The following is a 19,021-nucleotide window of genomic DNA, read 5'->3' on the forward strand; positions in this document are numbered from 1 at the left end:
TCACATGGCAACCACACTCTTAGCGTCACTACTTCCTGTCCAATTGTATCTCTATGAGGTTTTTGCAGAGTCACGGCTAAAATGAATAAATATTTAAAGATCAGGCAGTGGACAGGGACAGGGAAAATGAATACTTCCCCGCGGGACACTGTGTTAGCTAACGCTAATGGTAATTTTGAGGCGTAACAACACCACAAACTTAAGTATTCAACATTTAAAAATACCTGGATAGTTTTTAATGTATTTGTTATGGATTTTTATAGATTATTTATTTTATGTTTTCCGATTTTAATAAAAAATTACTGTTAGCTTTAGGAGACAGTGAGCTAGCATGCTAATGTGCACAGAGTCTTAGGATGATTGAAATGCATAAGGTAAGTGAGGAATAACTTTGGACCATTGCAAACCGTTGTTATTTTTTTTATGTTGTGTTACGTTATATTTTTTCACATTTTTCAGTCAGTAAAAAACATGAATAACACCTTAGTATTTGTTCATGATTATTAAGGCTATTAAACATTCAGTTAACATAAAGTGTTACCAGTATTAGCACATTTACCATTATTAATTTGAAGCGTTTAAGCATTTGTTTCTTTCTACAATCATAACCTATTTCTCAGTATGTCCCACCATCACCGTCACCCCTCTAAACTTTTGAGTCTCTGTCATCGTGCCAAACACTCGACCCTTCTTCCCGCTGTGTTTTAACTGGCTGCAGATATAGTCATGTCTGGGGGAAAAGACAACAGACAAGGCAGATGGGCCAAAAGCCACCAACACCGGGCTAAAACTCCATTTGTCGAGCCTAACTCCCAGCTCTAAGCACCACTGTCACTCACTGCAAAACCGCACTGCTCCCAGAATGCAAATGAGTAACAACAAGCAACTCCAGGAGCAGATGATTGTGAACAGCTCAGGGGGTGAAGTTAGAACAGCACCGTGGGATTTCAGATGTGAATAAAAGTCACCATGTACGATTTTATTTCGTTGTACAGTGGTCCCTCGTTTATCGCGGTGGTTTCCGTTCTAAAAATAACCCGCAATAGGCGAAATCTGCAAAGTAGTCAGCTTTATTTTTTACAATTATTATATGTGTTTTGCAGCTGTAATACCCCTCACCACACACTTAATACACTTTTCTCACATTTCTCTCTTGTTTAAACACTCTCAAAGTTCAAACCTTCGGAGGTGTCTTTGTCAGTGCAGAACGTTTCATCGACATTGTGGCTTTTGTCGAGGAGAAAACTTACAAACACACAGCACTTCAGAGTCACACTGTGATCCAACATTTATGTAAATTTGGCTGAACACATTTCGTACTGTACAGGAGACACGGCACAGAGGAGACTGATGGACAATGGTCTACAGTCCAACAGCCAATCAGGACGCAGAACACAATGCATGTTCATGTACTGTAAAAAAAAAACATCTAAAATTGCAATAAAAAAATCCACGAAACAGCGATATAGTGAGGGACAACTGTACGTCTGATGGTTTCAAACATTTAAAGCCTCGCAGACTAGGGTTGTCAAAAGTATCGAAAATCAGATACTAATCGATATGAAAACTAGTCTTGAAACTTTAAGCAGGTATTGATACTAAAATCGTCACATTCACAAGACAGAAATGAGCCTTTCCTGAACAGCTTTAGAAGGATCTTTAGCTGCATCTGGAAGTATAAGACACATAAACCAGTGTACACCCATGGACCACTGTGGAACCTACTGGACGACTGAGGGATTACACAGATATAAGGCCACATGAAGTAGTACTATGATTTAATGTTAAAAATGGCACTATATTGTCTAAATAAAGTGTGTTTTTGTTATCATAGTGGTATCAGAATCAGTATTGAGTATCGAGTCTAATCTTTAGTATCGATATTAAGTTTGAAATTTTTGTAATGTGACAAAACGACTGCAGACTCTGTGCATTGTTCTAATTCAAAATAGCCTTGATTGGAGTTGAAAAGCAATTGGGTTGATATAAAAAGGATGATGATGTTTCTGACAAGTCAAAATACTAGGATTTGAATGGTTTTAATCACATCTATCTCCTGAATATACCATACAATCCAAACATACAGTGACAGAACCTCAACTTAAATTGCGTATGACAGGTTAGACTCCTCATAAAACTAAACAAAGTCAACATCTTTATAGATTATAATTTTACTTCCTGGTCAGATATGGACAGCAGATATATGACATACGTTGAGGTACTTCCAAAACAAAGGACAGAATGTGCACAATAATCATCATTAGAGTAAAAAAAATAATAAATGACACCTTTATTTTGTTAAATCAATATTTAAACTGACAGAACAATGCCTTTGTTGTAAATCGTCACTGTATTTTGGATGGAATTTTTGTAGTAGAAGTAGAAGTATGCTGTTTTAGAACTCATCGCTACTACTTTTCTTCTCAACTTTTTTCCACAAACTACCACTTAACTGATGTAAAACTATGATAAATATTTACTACAGGCACTATCTCATCAAACCAAGTCAGAATTAGAAACAATTTAAATTGACTAAACATACATTTTCAGATTCATACTACTGTCAGAAACCGGTAAAGCTGGAAGTACTGCGATTATAGTAAATAAGACATCTGCTGAATTTATAGGGCTCAATGGTGGAAAATACTCCTAGATACCTGTCTCACTACATTGTGGAAAATACGGAAACCTGGGTTAAACTTTGGGCAAGAAGCTGAATGTCACTGTAGCTACGATCACGCTAGCTCACACGCACAACGCACAAGACAGGATGGGTTCTGTTTGGCACATTAGTCATAAGAAAAGTAAAGCAAACTCCTTGAGAAGACTCATACTTTTACTTATGAGCTCTGAGCAAAACCCATGTTGTTAACTTGACTATATATGAGTTAAACAAAAAGTATCTGTCAATTGCAGCCTTAGTTTGACCATAATTTAAGTTCAATAGTGTTTGTAAAGAGAATTTCAGAACATTTACACACACTTTTTCATTAATTTTTCTTATTTATCTCCATGATTGTTTACTTTGTAGATTCTCAGTGAAACCAATGTAGCAAAAAATTTAAATATCCACCCTTTTCTTTGAGCCCTGGTTTGTACTTTTGGCATTTCTTGACCCCGACAAGGCAACCATGTCAGGAAACTTCATCAAAAAACTCACTGAGAGAAGGCCAAAGGTTTGCAGTGATGTCAACAAAGCAAAGGGTGGCAACACAAAAAATAACACAAAATTTGAACACAAAATATAAACAATACTTAGTTGAGTTATTACTTTTTTTCTGTCTTTCTATACATATTGCGTCATATATTTGAATTCGGCAATATAAAGATAGTCTCTGCTATTCTACTCCAAATTTGAACACGGACGCTCTGATCACAGCCTCCAGGTAAAGGTCATTCACTTTCATTAGACAGTTACACAATACTCTGGGTAGTACTCACATCTAACACAGCAGTACCTAAACCTGCTGGCCATATGCTGCTGCTATATAAAGTACACTGTGTGCTTAGTGCCATTGCAGCTGGGGAGAGACAAAGATAACCCTGGAACACAGTGTCCAAGATAAGACATCCACATGCAGGGCCTTGGCCACTGATACACTTGGAGAATGGTAAATAGTGCCATGTGTTAGGACAAAAAAAAAAAAAAAAAAAATGGACAGCACATTTGCAACTTTGGCTTTAGGCTCTGTATGGTAATGTCACCGAAGTTGTACTGATTAGCTAAGGCTAGTACTAAATGCAAGGATTTTCGTATTCGTAAAGTTTGAAAATGGAAAAGAGAGGGTCCCATTCTGCTGTTACTTTGAAGAATGTTTGTGTTTACTGCTTATCAGTTGTATGACAAAGACTGATCATAGAGACGGAGAGGAGGGCTCACTCTGTAACCAAGACTCTAAAATATCAGACTCGCCTGGGCGTTCGACGGTTATAAGTATGATCTTTGTCCCTGTCTCACTATGAGCCCTGGGACTGATGATTTTGATCCACGACTCAAGGTTTCCCCACAATCAGAAATCTTTCATTGCAGAAGACAGTGGACTCTTCACTCAAGTCTGACTCTTTAAACTGTCTAGTTATATGAGTGTATTTCAATTAATAATCATAGTAATAATCTCAGACTCACTCTCTCTCACTCTCACTCTCACACACTCTCTCTCACTCTCATTCACTCTCACGCTCTCTCACTCTCACACACTCTCTCTCACTCTCGTTCACTCTCACTCTCACACTCTCGCTCTCACTGTCTCACTCTCACACTCTCTCTCATAGTCTTTCACTCTTGCTCTCACACTCTCACTCTTGCTGTCACACCCTTTCTCACTCCCTCACTCTCACACTATCTCTCTCACATTCTCACTCTAACACTCTAACTCTCACTCTCACACTCTCTCTCACTCTTACACTCACTCTCACATTCTCTCACTCTGACACACTCACTCTCACTCTCACTCTCTCTCACTCTTACACTCTCTCTCACATTCTCTCACTCTCACACACTCACTCTCACACTCTTTCTCTCTTAAACAGTAGTAGTTGTGGAGAATGCATTACTGATGTAGTGTGTAACATGTATTAAATTTGTTTATATTTTCACTATCGTCGGCCAAAGTTGGTCCACAGAACTACTGCTCCTAATGCTCCGCAGCTTCTGCCAAGAGCAGTCAGGCTGATAAATCAAAGACTGTGATTGGACTCTATATTACTTTTATTACTGTTGCACTAAATTGTAGTGGCCGTGTGAAACACAATTCTGTTTTTATGTAACATAAAAATGATAAATACACTAATCAAAATGCAGTAGTTTCATATAGTTTTAACAGTAAATACTAGATGAAGTAAATGTTGCCTTACTGTGCCCAGGTCACAGTGGGCTCAGGGAAACCATCTGCATCACAGGCCAGAAGAGCAGTGCTGCCTTCTTCTGCTGTGGCGTTCACCTCAGACTGACGAGGGCGAATGGTGGGCAGGACTGGAAAGACACACAGGAAGAAATAATGTTAGACTGGCTGGTTTTGTTATCGAAATAACTAGAATTGTAAATAAAATAAATATGATTATCTTTTCAAAACTTAATTGAAGACTACTAATGGAAACTAAATTATTTGACTTAACCCTTCAAAAAGACACGAGGGAGGGAGGGTGGCCTATTGTCCCCTCCTTTTCATCATAAACACCGAACTACTCCTCAGACCCAGGGGAGAGGAGGATATACGGGATATTCAGGGCCAAGACTTTTTTAAGGAACTTGGATTCATCCCACCATTTATTTTGAACAGAACTACACCTGTGCAAAACTGATCTGAAAAGATGTTAGTCAGATATTTGGTAGACCAGTCTTGTCCACAATTCACCTATTACTTTTAAACTGCAGATATTTAGTAGCTACTTTGGTGTAACAGGTGTGAATGTACATTGCACATATATGTCAAGTGTGTTTGTATAGTTGTGTCCATTGCTAGGAGCTGTGTGGTGTCACAGATGCAGTGTGTACCGTTGATGACCACTTTGATGGGCCTGAAGTCCAGCTCTCCTCTGGCGATGACCCGGGCCTCACAGCTGTACATCCCCTCGTCTGCTTTCCTTATGCTCCGGATCAGCAGGTGACCGTTGTCCAGAACTCTGTATCTCACTGTGAAGAGTATGACATGCAATAAACACAAAGTCAACATTAAGGAAAAACAAAACAGCAGCAGAACATGTTTGAGTTCATGATTATGGTGCAGGTAACTAGGATATTTACCACTTCCGACTTGAAAAAAAAAGCTCTGGGACGACACTCCGACTTGTAATTCCCACTTATGAACTGTGAGATGATTGAAGGACTCCCACTTCACATACAAGTTAAGCTGTGAGGTATTACAACAACGCTAATCGCCACAAAAATGTCTATATAAACATTTGTTACAGATTCAATCCAACAAGATCCTGCTATTTAACAAGTTAGGACATCTGTTTAACACATTTATTTACCCTACAGTTTAGCATTAGCCATGCTGTGTACATACAAGTTAACTCAGCTGGAACGCTCTGAGCTCAGAACGTTCAACTGGGAAATATCCGACCTCCTAGTGACCTGGAACGCCGCATTATACTAACCGGGAGTTTTCCGAGTCTAGAACGTGATTATGTCAAACTCCCAGATGAGGAAAAAGATAGTTTTCGCTATTGATTACATTGTATTTTGCCACAAACTATTCCAAAGGTAAATCCAGATCCTTTTTTATTGGCGATGAGACTATTAGACTTCACTATTACCACAAAAATCTTTCCCCTAAATCTGTATTAAATATTAATGGTGTACAGAATTGGCGCTATGTCATCTGAAACGCAGCAATAATCTTGGTTTCTAGTTCCTTTTATCAAACAAAATGATGTTAATATTATGCAAATTGATCAGTAAAGGTTATTGATATATGTTATATGATATTAAACTGCAAAAAAATACATTTGCGTTGAGCGAATTGCACCTTTTTGGCATCCGTATCATTGCGTTGTTCCAAAACTCCAAGATACATCCATACATTTCTTCCAATCGCTGCTCTCTACACGTCTTCCATCTTTTTTGCTATATTTTCAGTTCAATCCTGCAGATAATTGTTGGCTTAGCTGTCAACAGATGTTATTTTTCTTGCCATATGTATTTTCACATTCCTACGCTTTAAAAGTTCCTTGAAAATGTTGAAATCCTTCTAGCTGAAAAGTGCATGTCTATATACTCGAGCGTAAAAAACTTTCCCCATCAACTTTTATATTGCTTCCATATGTCATTTAAACTATCCTACTGAACATCTTCTGAAATGAAATATTCAAATTGTGCGTTTATGAATTCGCCGCATTGTCATCGCACCATTTGGCGAGCCGTCCTTTTGCATTCACACTATTTTTGTCGGAGCGGTAATCGGCACACCACGCAGCATATGGTTAGGTGTTGGTCTGAGAAAATAAAGGACATAAATAGCTAAGTGCTTGAGCGACTCGGTTACAATTAGTGGTTGTTGGAGTGAAGAGAGCGTTCTGAGATGTTTTGGCTTGCGGTTAGGTTACGCGCACGTAGGTCATATTGAGGTGAAAGCTGTGTGAATGCTTTATCTCGAGACAGACAGGCAGAGACAAGACCACAGGCGAAAAGAACAAGGTTGTTTGAAGTGAAAGGAAGGCCGATCGCTGCGTTTCAGATGACATAATGCCGTTTTATAGCTCTATGATATTTCATCTCATTTGCTTGTTTACCGAAGTCTGAATCATTATCGCATATTCTTCTCAGAGTCTTTAAAAAAAATACATAACCTTCGTGATTTGCCAATTGCGACCATTCAAATTGCACTTTCAGTTTGGTGGACATAAATCGTTCAAGGTTCTAAATTGTGCGAAATGTACTAATGGGAGCTTTAGCCATGTTATAATGCTGTTACCTCATCAAAAACATACCTAGAGTTGTTTTTTGCTTCATTCAGACATGTTTGAGTAATCCTGCATTATTAGTCTGTGTACATCGCAAGCTCAAAATGCTCTGTTCCACCTTGTGATGTCATCAAGTGGTAGTTTTGAAGCTAACAGCTATTTTAAGCCTCAATTGAACTGATTTACTTTGCAACACTCTAGAAAAATGAGTTGTTACCTTTTGTAAAAACAATATTTCAGTTTTAGCTTTTGTTCCGTTGAGTTTGGTCGAGAAAGTCTAACAATATCCTCTGGTATAACACGGAGTGAAGAGGTTTCAATAAGGCTAAAACAACTGATTTAGATTGAAAGTTTGGCAATTCCACAGCTGAAATCATCCAAATGATACTAGTGAAGGTGTGTGGAGTTTAAAAGCACACTGGAGCACTTCCTGTATCACCATTCGATTACATTATGAGGTGCAACAAAGTGTTTTCAGTTTGAGAGAAGAACTCAGCCTAAATATGCAGGGTTTGTGTGTTAAATGTGTGTGAATGAACAAAACGCAACTTCAGGTCTGTTTGTGATGAGGAAAAAACATTGTAACACAGATAAAAAAAAAAAAAAAGGGTTTCTAATTATTGCTCGTTTTTTATATTATATTATATCACCATGGAAACAAAAAAATATATATATAAGGTATCAGATTATTATTATTTTTTTCCCCCAAAGTTTTCTTTCAGGAACGATACTGCCAGAGAGGATGGACCTGTCAGCCCTGGTGAGAAGTTTAAATCTGGGCTCTTCTGTGGAGATAAGCGTGGAACACTTCGGACTTGGAAGGACGGAGTTGTGTCCTTAAAGTTCTGAAAGTCATTTAAACAAAGTGTACTGGTTTTGTTCTAGATCAGATGTGGTAGTGGCACATATTTAAGTGTCTTTTTCATGTATTTGAGCAAAATGTGTCTTGCCCCGGTACAGATATATTGTATAAGCAGCTCATCATAATAAGTCTGCTGTGCACTGTCTGCATCTAATAATATAAAAAAGTGTGCATTGCTTGAGAATTAGGAAGTGCACGGTTAGCATGCTAGCTGTTGTTAGCGTTGCCTCTCTGGCCTCTGAAAGTTGTAAAAAACCTTATAAATTCATTGTGCTGAATAATTAGGGGGTGAATAAGTGTGGGATAACTTCGGATCACTGCAAACCGTTTAAATTGAACTAACTTGTTTTTGTTAGTTTTTTACATTTTTAAGACAGTACTAATCAGGCACAGCACCTTAAAGAGTTCTGGCATAATGATATTTTTTAGGCCTTTCTTGGGCACAATAAATGACGCTATTGTTTCAGTGCACTTGACTTATGTTTCACTAGTATTACCTTCAGTGTAGTAAGGTAGTAAGAGATAATAATATAATATCAAGATCATACACCTTTTTGATTTTGTAAATGAACCTTGGGGTTGACTAGTTTATTCATTATTTTAGAATGAAAAAATTCCCATGTGAAATTACCTTGGCAAGAATGTACAGTACTGTCAAAGTTTGATTGTTTCTCAACTAGTTAATTTTAAACGGTTTGCAGTGGTCCAAAGTTATTCGTCATTTATCTTATGCATTCTGCACATCTTATTCAGCGACCTCGGGGAAAAAGTCGCCTGATTTTCTGTTACTAATGTTCATACATTGATTTATGGACACAATCGTGAAATAAAAAAACAAAATGACGAGCCTGACAGCAGCAGTTATGGAGAGAAGGGTGACAGTTTTTCAATGTAAAGTGAACTGGAGCCAGAGTTGATGGATCTAGAAGTGCGCTCATGCTCACTTCCTGCTTATACAACATATATGTACTGGGGCAAGACACATTTTGCTCAAATACATGGACATATATCTGGTATGGGGCTTTTAAATGTCTGTTATGAACCTGAACTTAAAAAAACCCCCAAACAAACAAAAAAAAAACTTTATTATTTCACTGCTTTCAATCTAACAAACATATCTAATTTTGTTATTGCAGAAATCTATGCGAACCAAAACCTAATCACAAATCCAATTCTATTTCAATGCGTATGAAACAGACATAGGCCATATGGTGCAGTATTTACTTCCATTATCAGAGAGACGGGTAGCAGAAATAGTCTAAACACATGAACATTTCAATTGGATTCGGCAACTGTTGGAGCAGCAGGTAGCAAAGGGTTTGAGTTGAAAGATAAATGTAAAAAAATGCCAGCAATTACCTTGAATATTATGAAAACATCCAATCGCACTTTTGGTTGTTGGGACATAGCATGGAAATTAACCTGATTGAAGTCACTCTTTATCCAATTTAAAAGGGTATATGTGCTACATTTTCTGTTCAGTTTTAGAAACGTATTAATTTTGAATAATAAGTCGTAAAAACAGTCAAAATAAATGTGTAATATTCACTAGTAATGCATTGAACCAGTGTCCAGTGCACTCTGCTGCCAACAGTGTGAGGGAAATCGTCTTTGAAAATCGACCTAAAAGCATAGCAACAGTTTTTATTTTATTTTATTATATTATTTTATTTATGTATTTATTTATGTAATTATTTATGTATTTATTTATTTAAAAATGTGTCTTGTTCCAGTACAGATATATTGTATAATCATCCCTTGAGGTCAAAATAAGTCTGTTGTGTAATATCAGCATCTATATTTTTAAAGCTTTAAAGTTTTATTGGTCAATAATCGGGAAGTGCACAGTTAGCATGCTAGATGTTGTCAGCATTACTGCAATGCTCTAGCCTCTGCCAGCTGTGAAAAATATTTATAAACTCTTCATGGTGTATAATTAGGATGCTCTGAATGCATAAAGTAACTGAGGAATAACTTTGAGCCACTGCAAAGTGTTTAAAATGAACAAGTTCTGTTTTTTCTGTAAAAATCACAGAGTAAAATCAGGTTCATTGCCTTTAAACACATGAAAAAGAGAAAATTCTAGTTACTTTTTGTATTATAATATGGATAAAAACGAGAGAAAAAAACAAACAGTTTAGCATAATGTCTCATTTGAGTATGATATTTTAATCAAGTAACCTTCAAAAAGTTAATTGTAGGAATATATTCTACTGTTCATGATTTTCTAGAAGGCGTTGCTTTGCTTTATAATGAGAATTCGGCTCCAAAGGTTTGGCTGATAAATTAACTTTAAACAGATTTGGACAGGAGAAGATAGGGCTGGACAAATTAACTTTTATAATTGGATCGCAGCTTTTGAAATCTCAGCACTATATGGCTAATTTTAGGCAAGGCACATTTATTTGTAGAGCATAATTTGTACATAATGTAATAAGCCTCGGTCTTGGTTTAGAAACTACAGTTTTTATGGCAGTGTTTTGGTAAAGCTGCTGATGTTATGGATTTGTGGCTGTTAAAAAGGGGAGTATTACACTTCTATAACTTATATAACATATATACTTCACCATGTTACCTTTATTGCTTTGAAAATGCTATATTCGCAGAAAACAACATATTAAAATGTTTCATAAGTTTCAGTTTTCATTTTTGATACTAGAGTATCCCCTCCCTTTGCACTCCCCCTTCAGAGCTCTATCACAACACAATGCTAATGATGCTAATGAAATTACTACACACAGTAAGAGGTTTGTGAAGTTGTAGTATAATTTTGTATCATGCTTTTGCATTAAGCTGCGAAAGGTCTTTTGCCAAGTACCCCCACTTTAAAGTTCAAGTCTGAGTCCATTATTACCCTATAGATTTCTAGCCTGATTTGAAGGTTGTAAGGCTCATTTATGCTCCACTTTTGTACATAAATAGATCCTAGTGTAGTAGTCGTCAGTGCAGTTACACTTTCAAACGTTTCTAATGTCGAGACTGTGTTATTTTAAATAACCACCAAAAGGCGCTAAAAGTCAGTTTGATAATTAACCAAAACAGACGAAATTGAGAAACAAATAAACAAATATGGAGGCGCACATGGCAGGTTTTAGATCACATTTGTTGGAAAGGATTCAAGAAAACAGAATTTATTTGCTTTTCTGTTTGATATAGTCACTTTTTGCAAAGTTTAGCTTCCACTTTTGAATTGACTTCACGACTGCCTCCAGCGGACAGCACATGGACAGCTCTGTTGCTAAGATTCCACAAGAGATGACCAAAATTCAAACAGAACAAAGCAGAGGACAAACAGAAGCCTCTGTGCATATCCATATACATCTAGAATGCAGAGCATAAATGAGCTTTTAGAGGGAGACACTGGAGGTGACTGTGACACTTTCTCTTTGTTTCTGCGGGCCATGGAAGATGACAGTCTTATCCGAGTTTAGCTGGAGAAAGTTTTTTTGCATCCACCCACTGACCTGTTGGATTCAGTGGCAGTGAATGGTCTGCATAGTTATGGTAGGACACATCATTACTACGTATTAACTGCCTTAAAATAAGAATTTTATGACTAAGCAGAAGGGGTCCCATTATTGATCCCTGAGGAACCCCACAGGCCATTTAATCTGAAACAGTTACTCATTTCAACAAAGTACTTTGTGCCACTTTCTTCTAGATAGGACTTGAATTAATTGTTGAGAGCACTCAGTCTGCTAGTCTCTGTAACAGGATCCAATGACTTTATTGTATTATGTATCAGGAGCAGCACTCAGATCAAGCAGGATTAAGACTTAGCGCTGCATTATTAAAGGTGAGAATACAGAGCATCCCACTTAATAGTTGAGAGAAAATTATGACTAAAGTACTCTCTACTTGCATGGAAGATTTTAAGATATTTTGATATTAAAGTCATAAAATATGCTAAAATAAAAGCATATTGTATGTATGTATGTATATATACATATATATATATATTATATTTTATATGTATAAAATCTTAACCCTTAATCTTTAACCTGGAGGAGGGGCCTTCTGCTGCTTGTTTCCATGGAAATGTTTCTTTAGCTATAATCTTCCACAGTATGGCATAAGACAGATCTATTTTATCCATGTTCTGAAGTATGGTTTTAACTCTATATTTCCATGGAACAGTCGACTTTACACTGCATTACATTACAATACTTATATACATGGTGCCATGGGAAAATTTAGCATATGGAATATGTTTTTTTTATTTTTTTTAAATAATAATTTAGTTTTGTCTAGTGGTATATTCAACATATTAGACTGACTGTGACTAAAGAATTGTGCAGACACAGTTGGCTGAGTGGGGGTGAATCGAGTTATCAGGATGGACTGGATGCAGCAGCAGGCCAGACATTAACAGTAATCCAGTTAAGCTCACCGTCTTTGGCGCTCTTGATGACGTTGAACTTGTACTTCCAAACAATTTCAGCAGGGGGCGAACTGGCCACATCACACACCAGGTCGGCATCGTCTCCTTCGTTAAACTCTTGTGGGCTGGGGGCGTTCTTGAAGGTGATCTTTTCTGGAGAGGAAAAAGCACGACAAACTGGTTACTTAAAATGGGACAAAACATCTAAACTCCGCCCACATTTAGGGATGGAATATTAATTATTAGCAATTCCACAGACATCGGAAGATTTCCCCAGATATCGGTTTTGGTCCGATATCGAAAACTGTGTTCATATTTGGAACTGACATTTTTTCTGCACTGTCCCGGCACATTCCCAGCCTCTCCTCAGTGGATCAGATTCATCTTTTTGAGCAAACTAAATGAGTATGCTCAAAAAGAGAATTAATATCCCAGGTAAATACATTTTGTTAGTATTTTGAAGCAAAATGTGTCTTGCCTCAGTACAGATATATTCTAAAAGCGCCTCTTGAGGTCAGAACAAGTCTACTGTGTACTGTCTGGAACTAATCAGGAAGCTCACACTTAGCATGCTAGGTGAAATGATGGCAAATTCCGCTCCACTCTGAAAAGTGTGAAATGCACTTATAAACTCATTGCTGTGAATAATTAGGATGCTCTAAATGAATAAGTAAGTGAGGAATAACTTTGGGCCACTACAAACCGTTCAAAATTAACTAGTTTTGTTTTTCTAAATTTTGTAAAGAGTTTTATGGCATAATGAAGGCCATACATCATTCAGCATGGATTTATTCATTTCTTTAGACCAGGGGTGCTCAGACTTTTTCAGTATGTGAGCTACTTTTAAAATGATCGTGTCTGAAAGATCTACCACCTAATACAAAAATGTTAAACACATATTTATTTGTAAATGTATTATGAATTCTTACATGTACAGTGCATTTTGATGTAGTTTGCACAACGTCATGAGTTAATACTGCACAACACAATTGAACTTCCTACATGTTCATAATTACATGAATGATGATTACTGCTCTGACTTGCACTGAATAGAATCAGTGAGGGATGCATAGTTCGGGCAGTAGCTTCTGACAGCCAGGAGTAAAATTGCATTTTTCGTTTGAAAGCGATAACAGAGCTAATCATGTTGATTACGGCTTTGTCTTTTTTTTATAGCCATAAAAATCATGTTAAACGAAGTATCAGAATTTACTGCATTTTTTCACACAACTACTTCTATTTTACACATCCATCTGTAATTTTGAATCGAATAAATGATGCAGCCCCGCGTTCTCATTCATCACCTTCGAGGGACAACAGAGGCAGATTACCGTAATGATGGTAAAATATTTAGATAGCCCCATGTCTCCACTTTGAGACGCCGTTTGAATTTACATGAGAGCACGACTGGGCGCGGAGTTACACTGCTGGAAATTCCGCAACTGCGAGTCTAACGGCGACGATAGGATCCGACGCTATAGGGTTAAACTAACTCGCGCTTGTTTATGCGTGTGCAGCGCCCATGATGTGACCTAGAGTCAAGTGCAATCTGACTGGTTGTCCTGTATATTAGTCATGTGACTGGATGGATGACGGGACGTGATCTACTCAAAATGCCTTCGTAATGAACACCCCTGATTTAGACCATCCAAATTCCATTAAGACAATCACTGGTATTTACTTAAATGCATTTTTGCTCAAGTGAATCATCTAATACATAATATAAACTGACCTAATCAAAGTTCATGTCAGCCTTGCCAATGTATTAAGTGTATTAACTGCTACTTCAATGCCATGTTAGAATGATGCAATTTATCTCTTTTATACTTTCGGCCAAAATTCTAGCTATCAACTATGTCTACAGTTAAGTATCATTCATATATATAACAAGAAAGGAGACCATAATCTTGAACACGATCTGCAAATCGATGCAGATATCTACAGCCTGTCTGTCCTGGTTCAGTCCTGGTTCAGTCCTGGTTCAGTCCTGGTTCAGTCCTGGTTCAGTCCTGGACACATGCACAACTTGTCCATTCTTTGTCCTGGTTCAGTTCTGGCTTAGTATTGGCTTAGTCCTGGTTTAGTCCTTGTTTAGTTTTGGTGTAGTCCTGATTCAGTCCTGTACACATCTACAGCTTGTCTGTCCTGGTTTAGTTCTGGTTTAGTTCTAATTTAGCCCTGTTTCCCTGCTAATTCAGTCCTGGATAAATTCATAGCCTTTCCGTCCTGGTTAAGTCCTGGTTTAATGCTGGTTTAGTCCTGGTTTAGTCCTGATTCAGTCCTGAAAACATCTACAGTTTGCCTGTCCTGGTTTAGTCCTGGTTTAGTTCTGATTTAGTTCTGACTTAGCCCTGGTTCACTGCTATATCAGTCTTGGATAAATTCACAGCCTATCCGTCCTGGTTAACTCCAGGTTTAGTCCTCGTTCAGTCCTGGTTCAGTCATGATTAAATCCTGGATATATCTACAGCGTGTCTGTCCTGGTTTGGTTCTGCTTCAGCTCTGTACACATCTACTGCTTGACTGTGCTGGCTTAGTCCTGGTTTAGTTATGGTTTAGTCCTGGTTTAGTTTTGGATACATTCACAGGCTATCCCTCCTGGTTTAGTCTTGGTTTAGTACTAGTTCTGGTAAACTAGTACTCTAGTTTAGTCCTGGTTTAGTCCTTGTTCAGTCCTGTGGTTCAGTCTTAGATACTTTCACAGCCTATATGTCCTGGTTTAACCCTGATTTAGCCTTGGTTTAGTCCTGGTTTAGTCCCGGTTTAGTCCCGGTTTAGCCATGGTTTGGTTGAGCTAAACAAGTATGCATGACTTACGGAAGATCTTGACTTGTACAGTTGCCTCTGCCTCCTGCCCGGGAGCCTTGGCCATGCACTTGTAGATGCCGGCGTTGTCCATAGTGGCGTGATAGATGGTCAATGTGGAAGTGACCTCATCGTTCCGGACCACAAAGATATTAGGGTTGTCTGGAACAATCTTCTCTCCCTGAGGGTTGAACCAGTCGATGTCTTTAGCATCTCCCACCACTGCAAAAGAAAAACGGCATATGTTGCATTTTTTTTCTTCCAATTACATTCACATGTTTTTCTATGTTTTTTTCAATGCAATAAACACAACTGAAATAGAAAAAAAAACAAAAAAAAAAACACTTTTATTTTATTATTTGTTGGCAAAAAAGTTACATATTGTGGCTTTAAGGGGCTGTAAAATTGTAAAATAAAATGTTGCCCTCGTACAGATATATTGGAAAAGCAGCTCTTAGGGTGCTGTCTGCATTTAATAAAAAAATGAAAACCCACATCTTTTTATTTTCTGTGAACCAGATCATAGTGGTGGTGCGCTGTCAGCATGCTAGTGGTTAGCATTAGCGTGAGCAAAACTACACTCTGGTCTTAGAAAACACTTAAAAACTCATTGTGGTGAATACTTTGGGTGCTTGATGAGAGAGTTAGAAAAGAGCAGGGGAAAAAAAATATTTAATGAAATTTTTTTGGGGGTATTTCTTGAATCACTATCTTTCACTTCTACTTTAGTAATATTACGTTGAAATATTATGTTGAAGTAACTCCACACACCATTACCTATGATTTAAAAAGCTGTAATTTCACAACTTTAAGAGACAAGAGCAGAGTTTATTGTGATATAAAACACTTTATAATTAAATGCAGGCCCTACACGGACATATTTTGACCTCAAGAGCTGCGTATATAATATATCTGTATTGGGACAAAACTATTTTACTCAGATACATCAAATGCATGTATTTACATTCAATTCAAAGTACCTCTTCCTGACTGCTAGCACACACTAATTTGTCCGCGCACCACTGGTTGGGAGACACTGGCGTAGAGCGCAGTGGGTTAATCGCATTACATCATTGTGCGACTTAAAAATGAAGAAATTGGAATAAAGTGGTTCCATGGCAGCAGCTGGATGCCAAATGCTTCTGAAAATCCACTTTCACAGTTTTGCAGAGAAATTACGCTCTGAGAAATGTGTGTGTGGTGTAATTAAATTGGATATCTTTCTCATTTTGTGGGGCATTGATTGAAGCTGCATTACTGTGGAATGGGAGAAATCCATGATATCTGGAAGAGGAGTAAATGCAAAATGGATTTTTATGACAGTGAAAATCAGGTACAGCACCTTTAAGACACATAAGTAGTGATGGGACTTTCAGATCCCACAAAGGAGCCGAATATAAGCAGCTCTTGAGGTCAAAAGATACAGTTCTTTTAAAAAATGAGATCCGGAGCAGACCGTTCACGCTAAGAAACCATTCAAAAGAGTCGACTTCTTCATGAATGTCACCTCACTACTCCTTTTAATAACTCTTTTAAGACACATCATTCTTTTACTGTCTGTATTCTGACAATTAGAAAAATGCACACTGAAAAAACAAATTGTATTTTTAGCTTGTAGCCCATGTTTTGCTTTCTAAATCTGCGACCTGATGGAACTTTATGATGTTTGGTGGATAATGTTAATTTCCCCAAGTTAAAATGCATTCGGCTAGACTAGGCAGACAGTGAATACCTCTTGACCACTCAAGCAACATGGGAAGACCAGATTTTCAAATTTCAAAACTGGGACACACCAGGTTTGAATGGTTGGCTGAAATAAAACTGTGAAAAGACCATGCAACATTCTTCACTCACTTGGAGGTCAGTCTGTGTTTTTGTTTTTTTGCCTTATGGTCATTTATAAGCAGAGTTTTCTGTATTTAAACCAAACAAATGATAATATATCCCCTTCTCTACTGTTGGCAGGATCAAGTTGGTCAAAAAAAGGGACACCTGGGACATTTTATGTATAAAAATGGGACAAATCACTGGTTTTGGATAAATCTGCTGGAACACGGGACACAGGGCTCAAAACTGGGACTGTCCTGGCTAAATAGGGATATCTGGTCACCCTAAAGCACAAAGCGACAGAATAAATTATCATTGTGTTATTATTTTGGTGTAGCACTAAATATTAGCATGAAACCTAATGGCTATGTAACATGTGAGGTTCATTCTGCTTTCTGATTGGGTATTCGTTTTAAGAACCAAAACACTAAATTATAACCTGAATATATTTTTATTTTATGAAATTTAAAATAAAAATCTTACATGCATTTCCTTTAACAGATTATTGATTATTTGTAAATAATCTATAGTAATAGTAGCATAGTGGTAACTTGGAGTACAACTTCCACCTCTGCATGGATAGGACGACTGACAGTATTAGCATGCACTACATTTCCAATATTCCAAAAAGACGTTTTACCTTCACAGACGAAGAATTTGGACTCTCCCAGGCTGATCTCTCCCTGTGTCGGGTTGATTTGCACCTGGAGGGCCGCTGCAAAGAGAAACAAAACACACGTGAGTCCAGGGGGAACGGCCAAAGGGACAACACGCACACAGCACAATCCAATTGCCTTCTCTAACCAAATGTACAGCAATCTCCACAGAAAACCTTCTATAAACAAAACGCTCAGAGCCCAGCAGAGAGGAAATGGAGCTAGAAATTCAGCCAGGAAAACTGTATTCCTAGATTGCTGTGGCATCACGTTGGGGAGGAATACTGCATGTATGTCTAGGGCCGAATGTTCCCATGGTGATACAGTGCTCACATCAGCAAACACAGACAGTTTTTAGGGTTTTCTGATTCTGAAATCCCAAGAAAAACTACAAAATGGATTATTAAAACACACAGATACACACGTACATCTAAGGCAGTGTTCAGCAGCAATCTGACCAGAACGATATCGATACCTGCTCAAATGAGTATCCAGTTTGACTACTAGTTTCAGTATGGATTAGTATCTGATTTCCAATACTTCTGACAACCCTATACAACGCCCGTCCCTGGTCACAGCGCCCCCTCTTGTTCTTTATTACTCACAATGACAGCAATCAGCACAGTATAAGTTGGTGACAAAAGCAATCTCCCTCCGAGCACAAGTGTCTGGACGCGTAATGATGAGGCGCTTATTGAAATAGATGGAGATTCATTGGAGCTCTGAGCTGATACAATAATGCTTCTCCAGAGTGCTATGGAACAGAGCGGCGGGGGCATCCCGGGCCCAGCGGCTGCAAAAATAGTACCAGGCATATGCACGTACAGTATCGTGCTTATACTATATATTTTACTTTTATTTATTTATTTATTTATTTATTTATTTATACAGGGAGAGCCCAATGAGAGCACTCAAACTCTCCTTTTCAAAGTACATACAGTCCATTTAAAACATTAAAAACAGGTGCAAGTGTGAGTATAAATGTTTGTTACCAGATTATTAAATTGCGTTTGTGGCACCAAAGTATCCAATTTTGCTTGTCCTTGAAATAAATTATATTTTTGGGAAGCAAAACAGCCAAAAGCC

General features: G+C 37.8%; 1 protein-coding gene across 2 annotated transcripts in view; it reads right to left on the reverse strand.

Annotated features, from left to right (window-relative positions):
- Positions 1–19,021, reverse strand: part of ncam1a (neural cell adhesion molecule 1a) — a 543,500-nt gene that overhangs the window by 119,817 nt on the left and 404,662 nt on the right. For both annotated transcript variants that reach the window (XM_055226537.1, XM_055226538.1), the window contains exons 2-6: positions 17,920–17,994; positions 15,465–15,674; positions 12,657–12,800; positions 5,495–5,632; positions 4,855–4,972 (exon numbers count right to left, since the gene is read on the reverse strand). In XM_055226537.1, the coding sequence (XP_055082512.1) occupies positions 4,855–4,972; positions 5,495–5,632; positions 12,657–12,800; positions 15,465–15,674; positions 17,920–17,994 (685 nt within the window). The remainder of the gene's footprint in view (positions 1–4,854; positions 4,973–5,494; positions 5,633–12,656; positions 12,801–15,464; positions 15,675–17,919; positions 17,995–19,021) is intronic.

This window comes from Periophthalmus magnuspinnatus, chromosome 14 (genome assembly GCF_009829125.3).
Source record: "Periophthalmus magnuspinnatus isolate fPerMag1 chromosome 14, fPerMag1.2.pri, whole genome shotgun sequence".
Classification (NCBI taxonomy): Eukaryota; Metazoa; Chordata; class Actinopteri; order Gobiiformes; family Gobiidae; genus Periophthalmus; species Periophthalmus magnuspinnatus.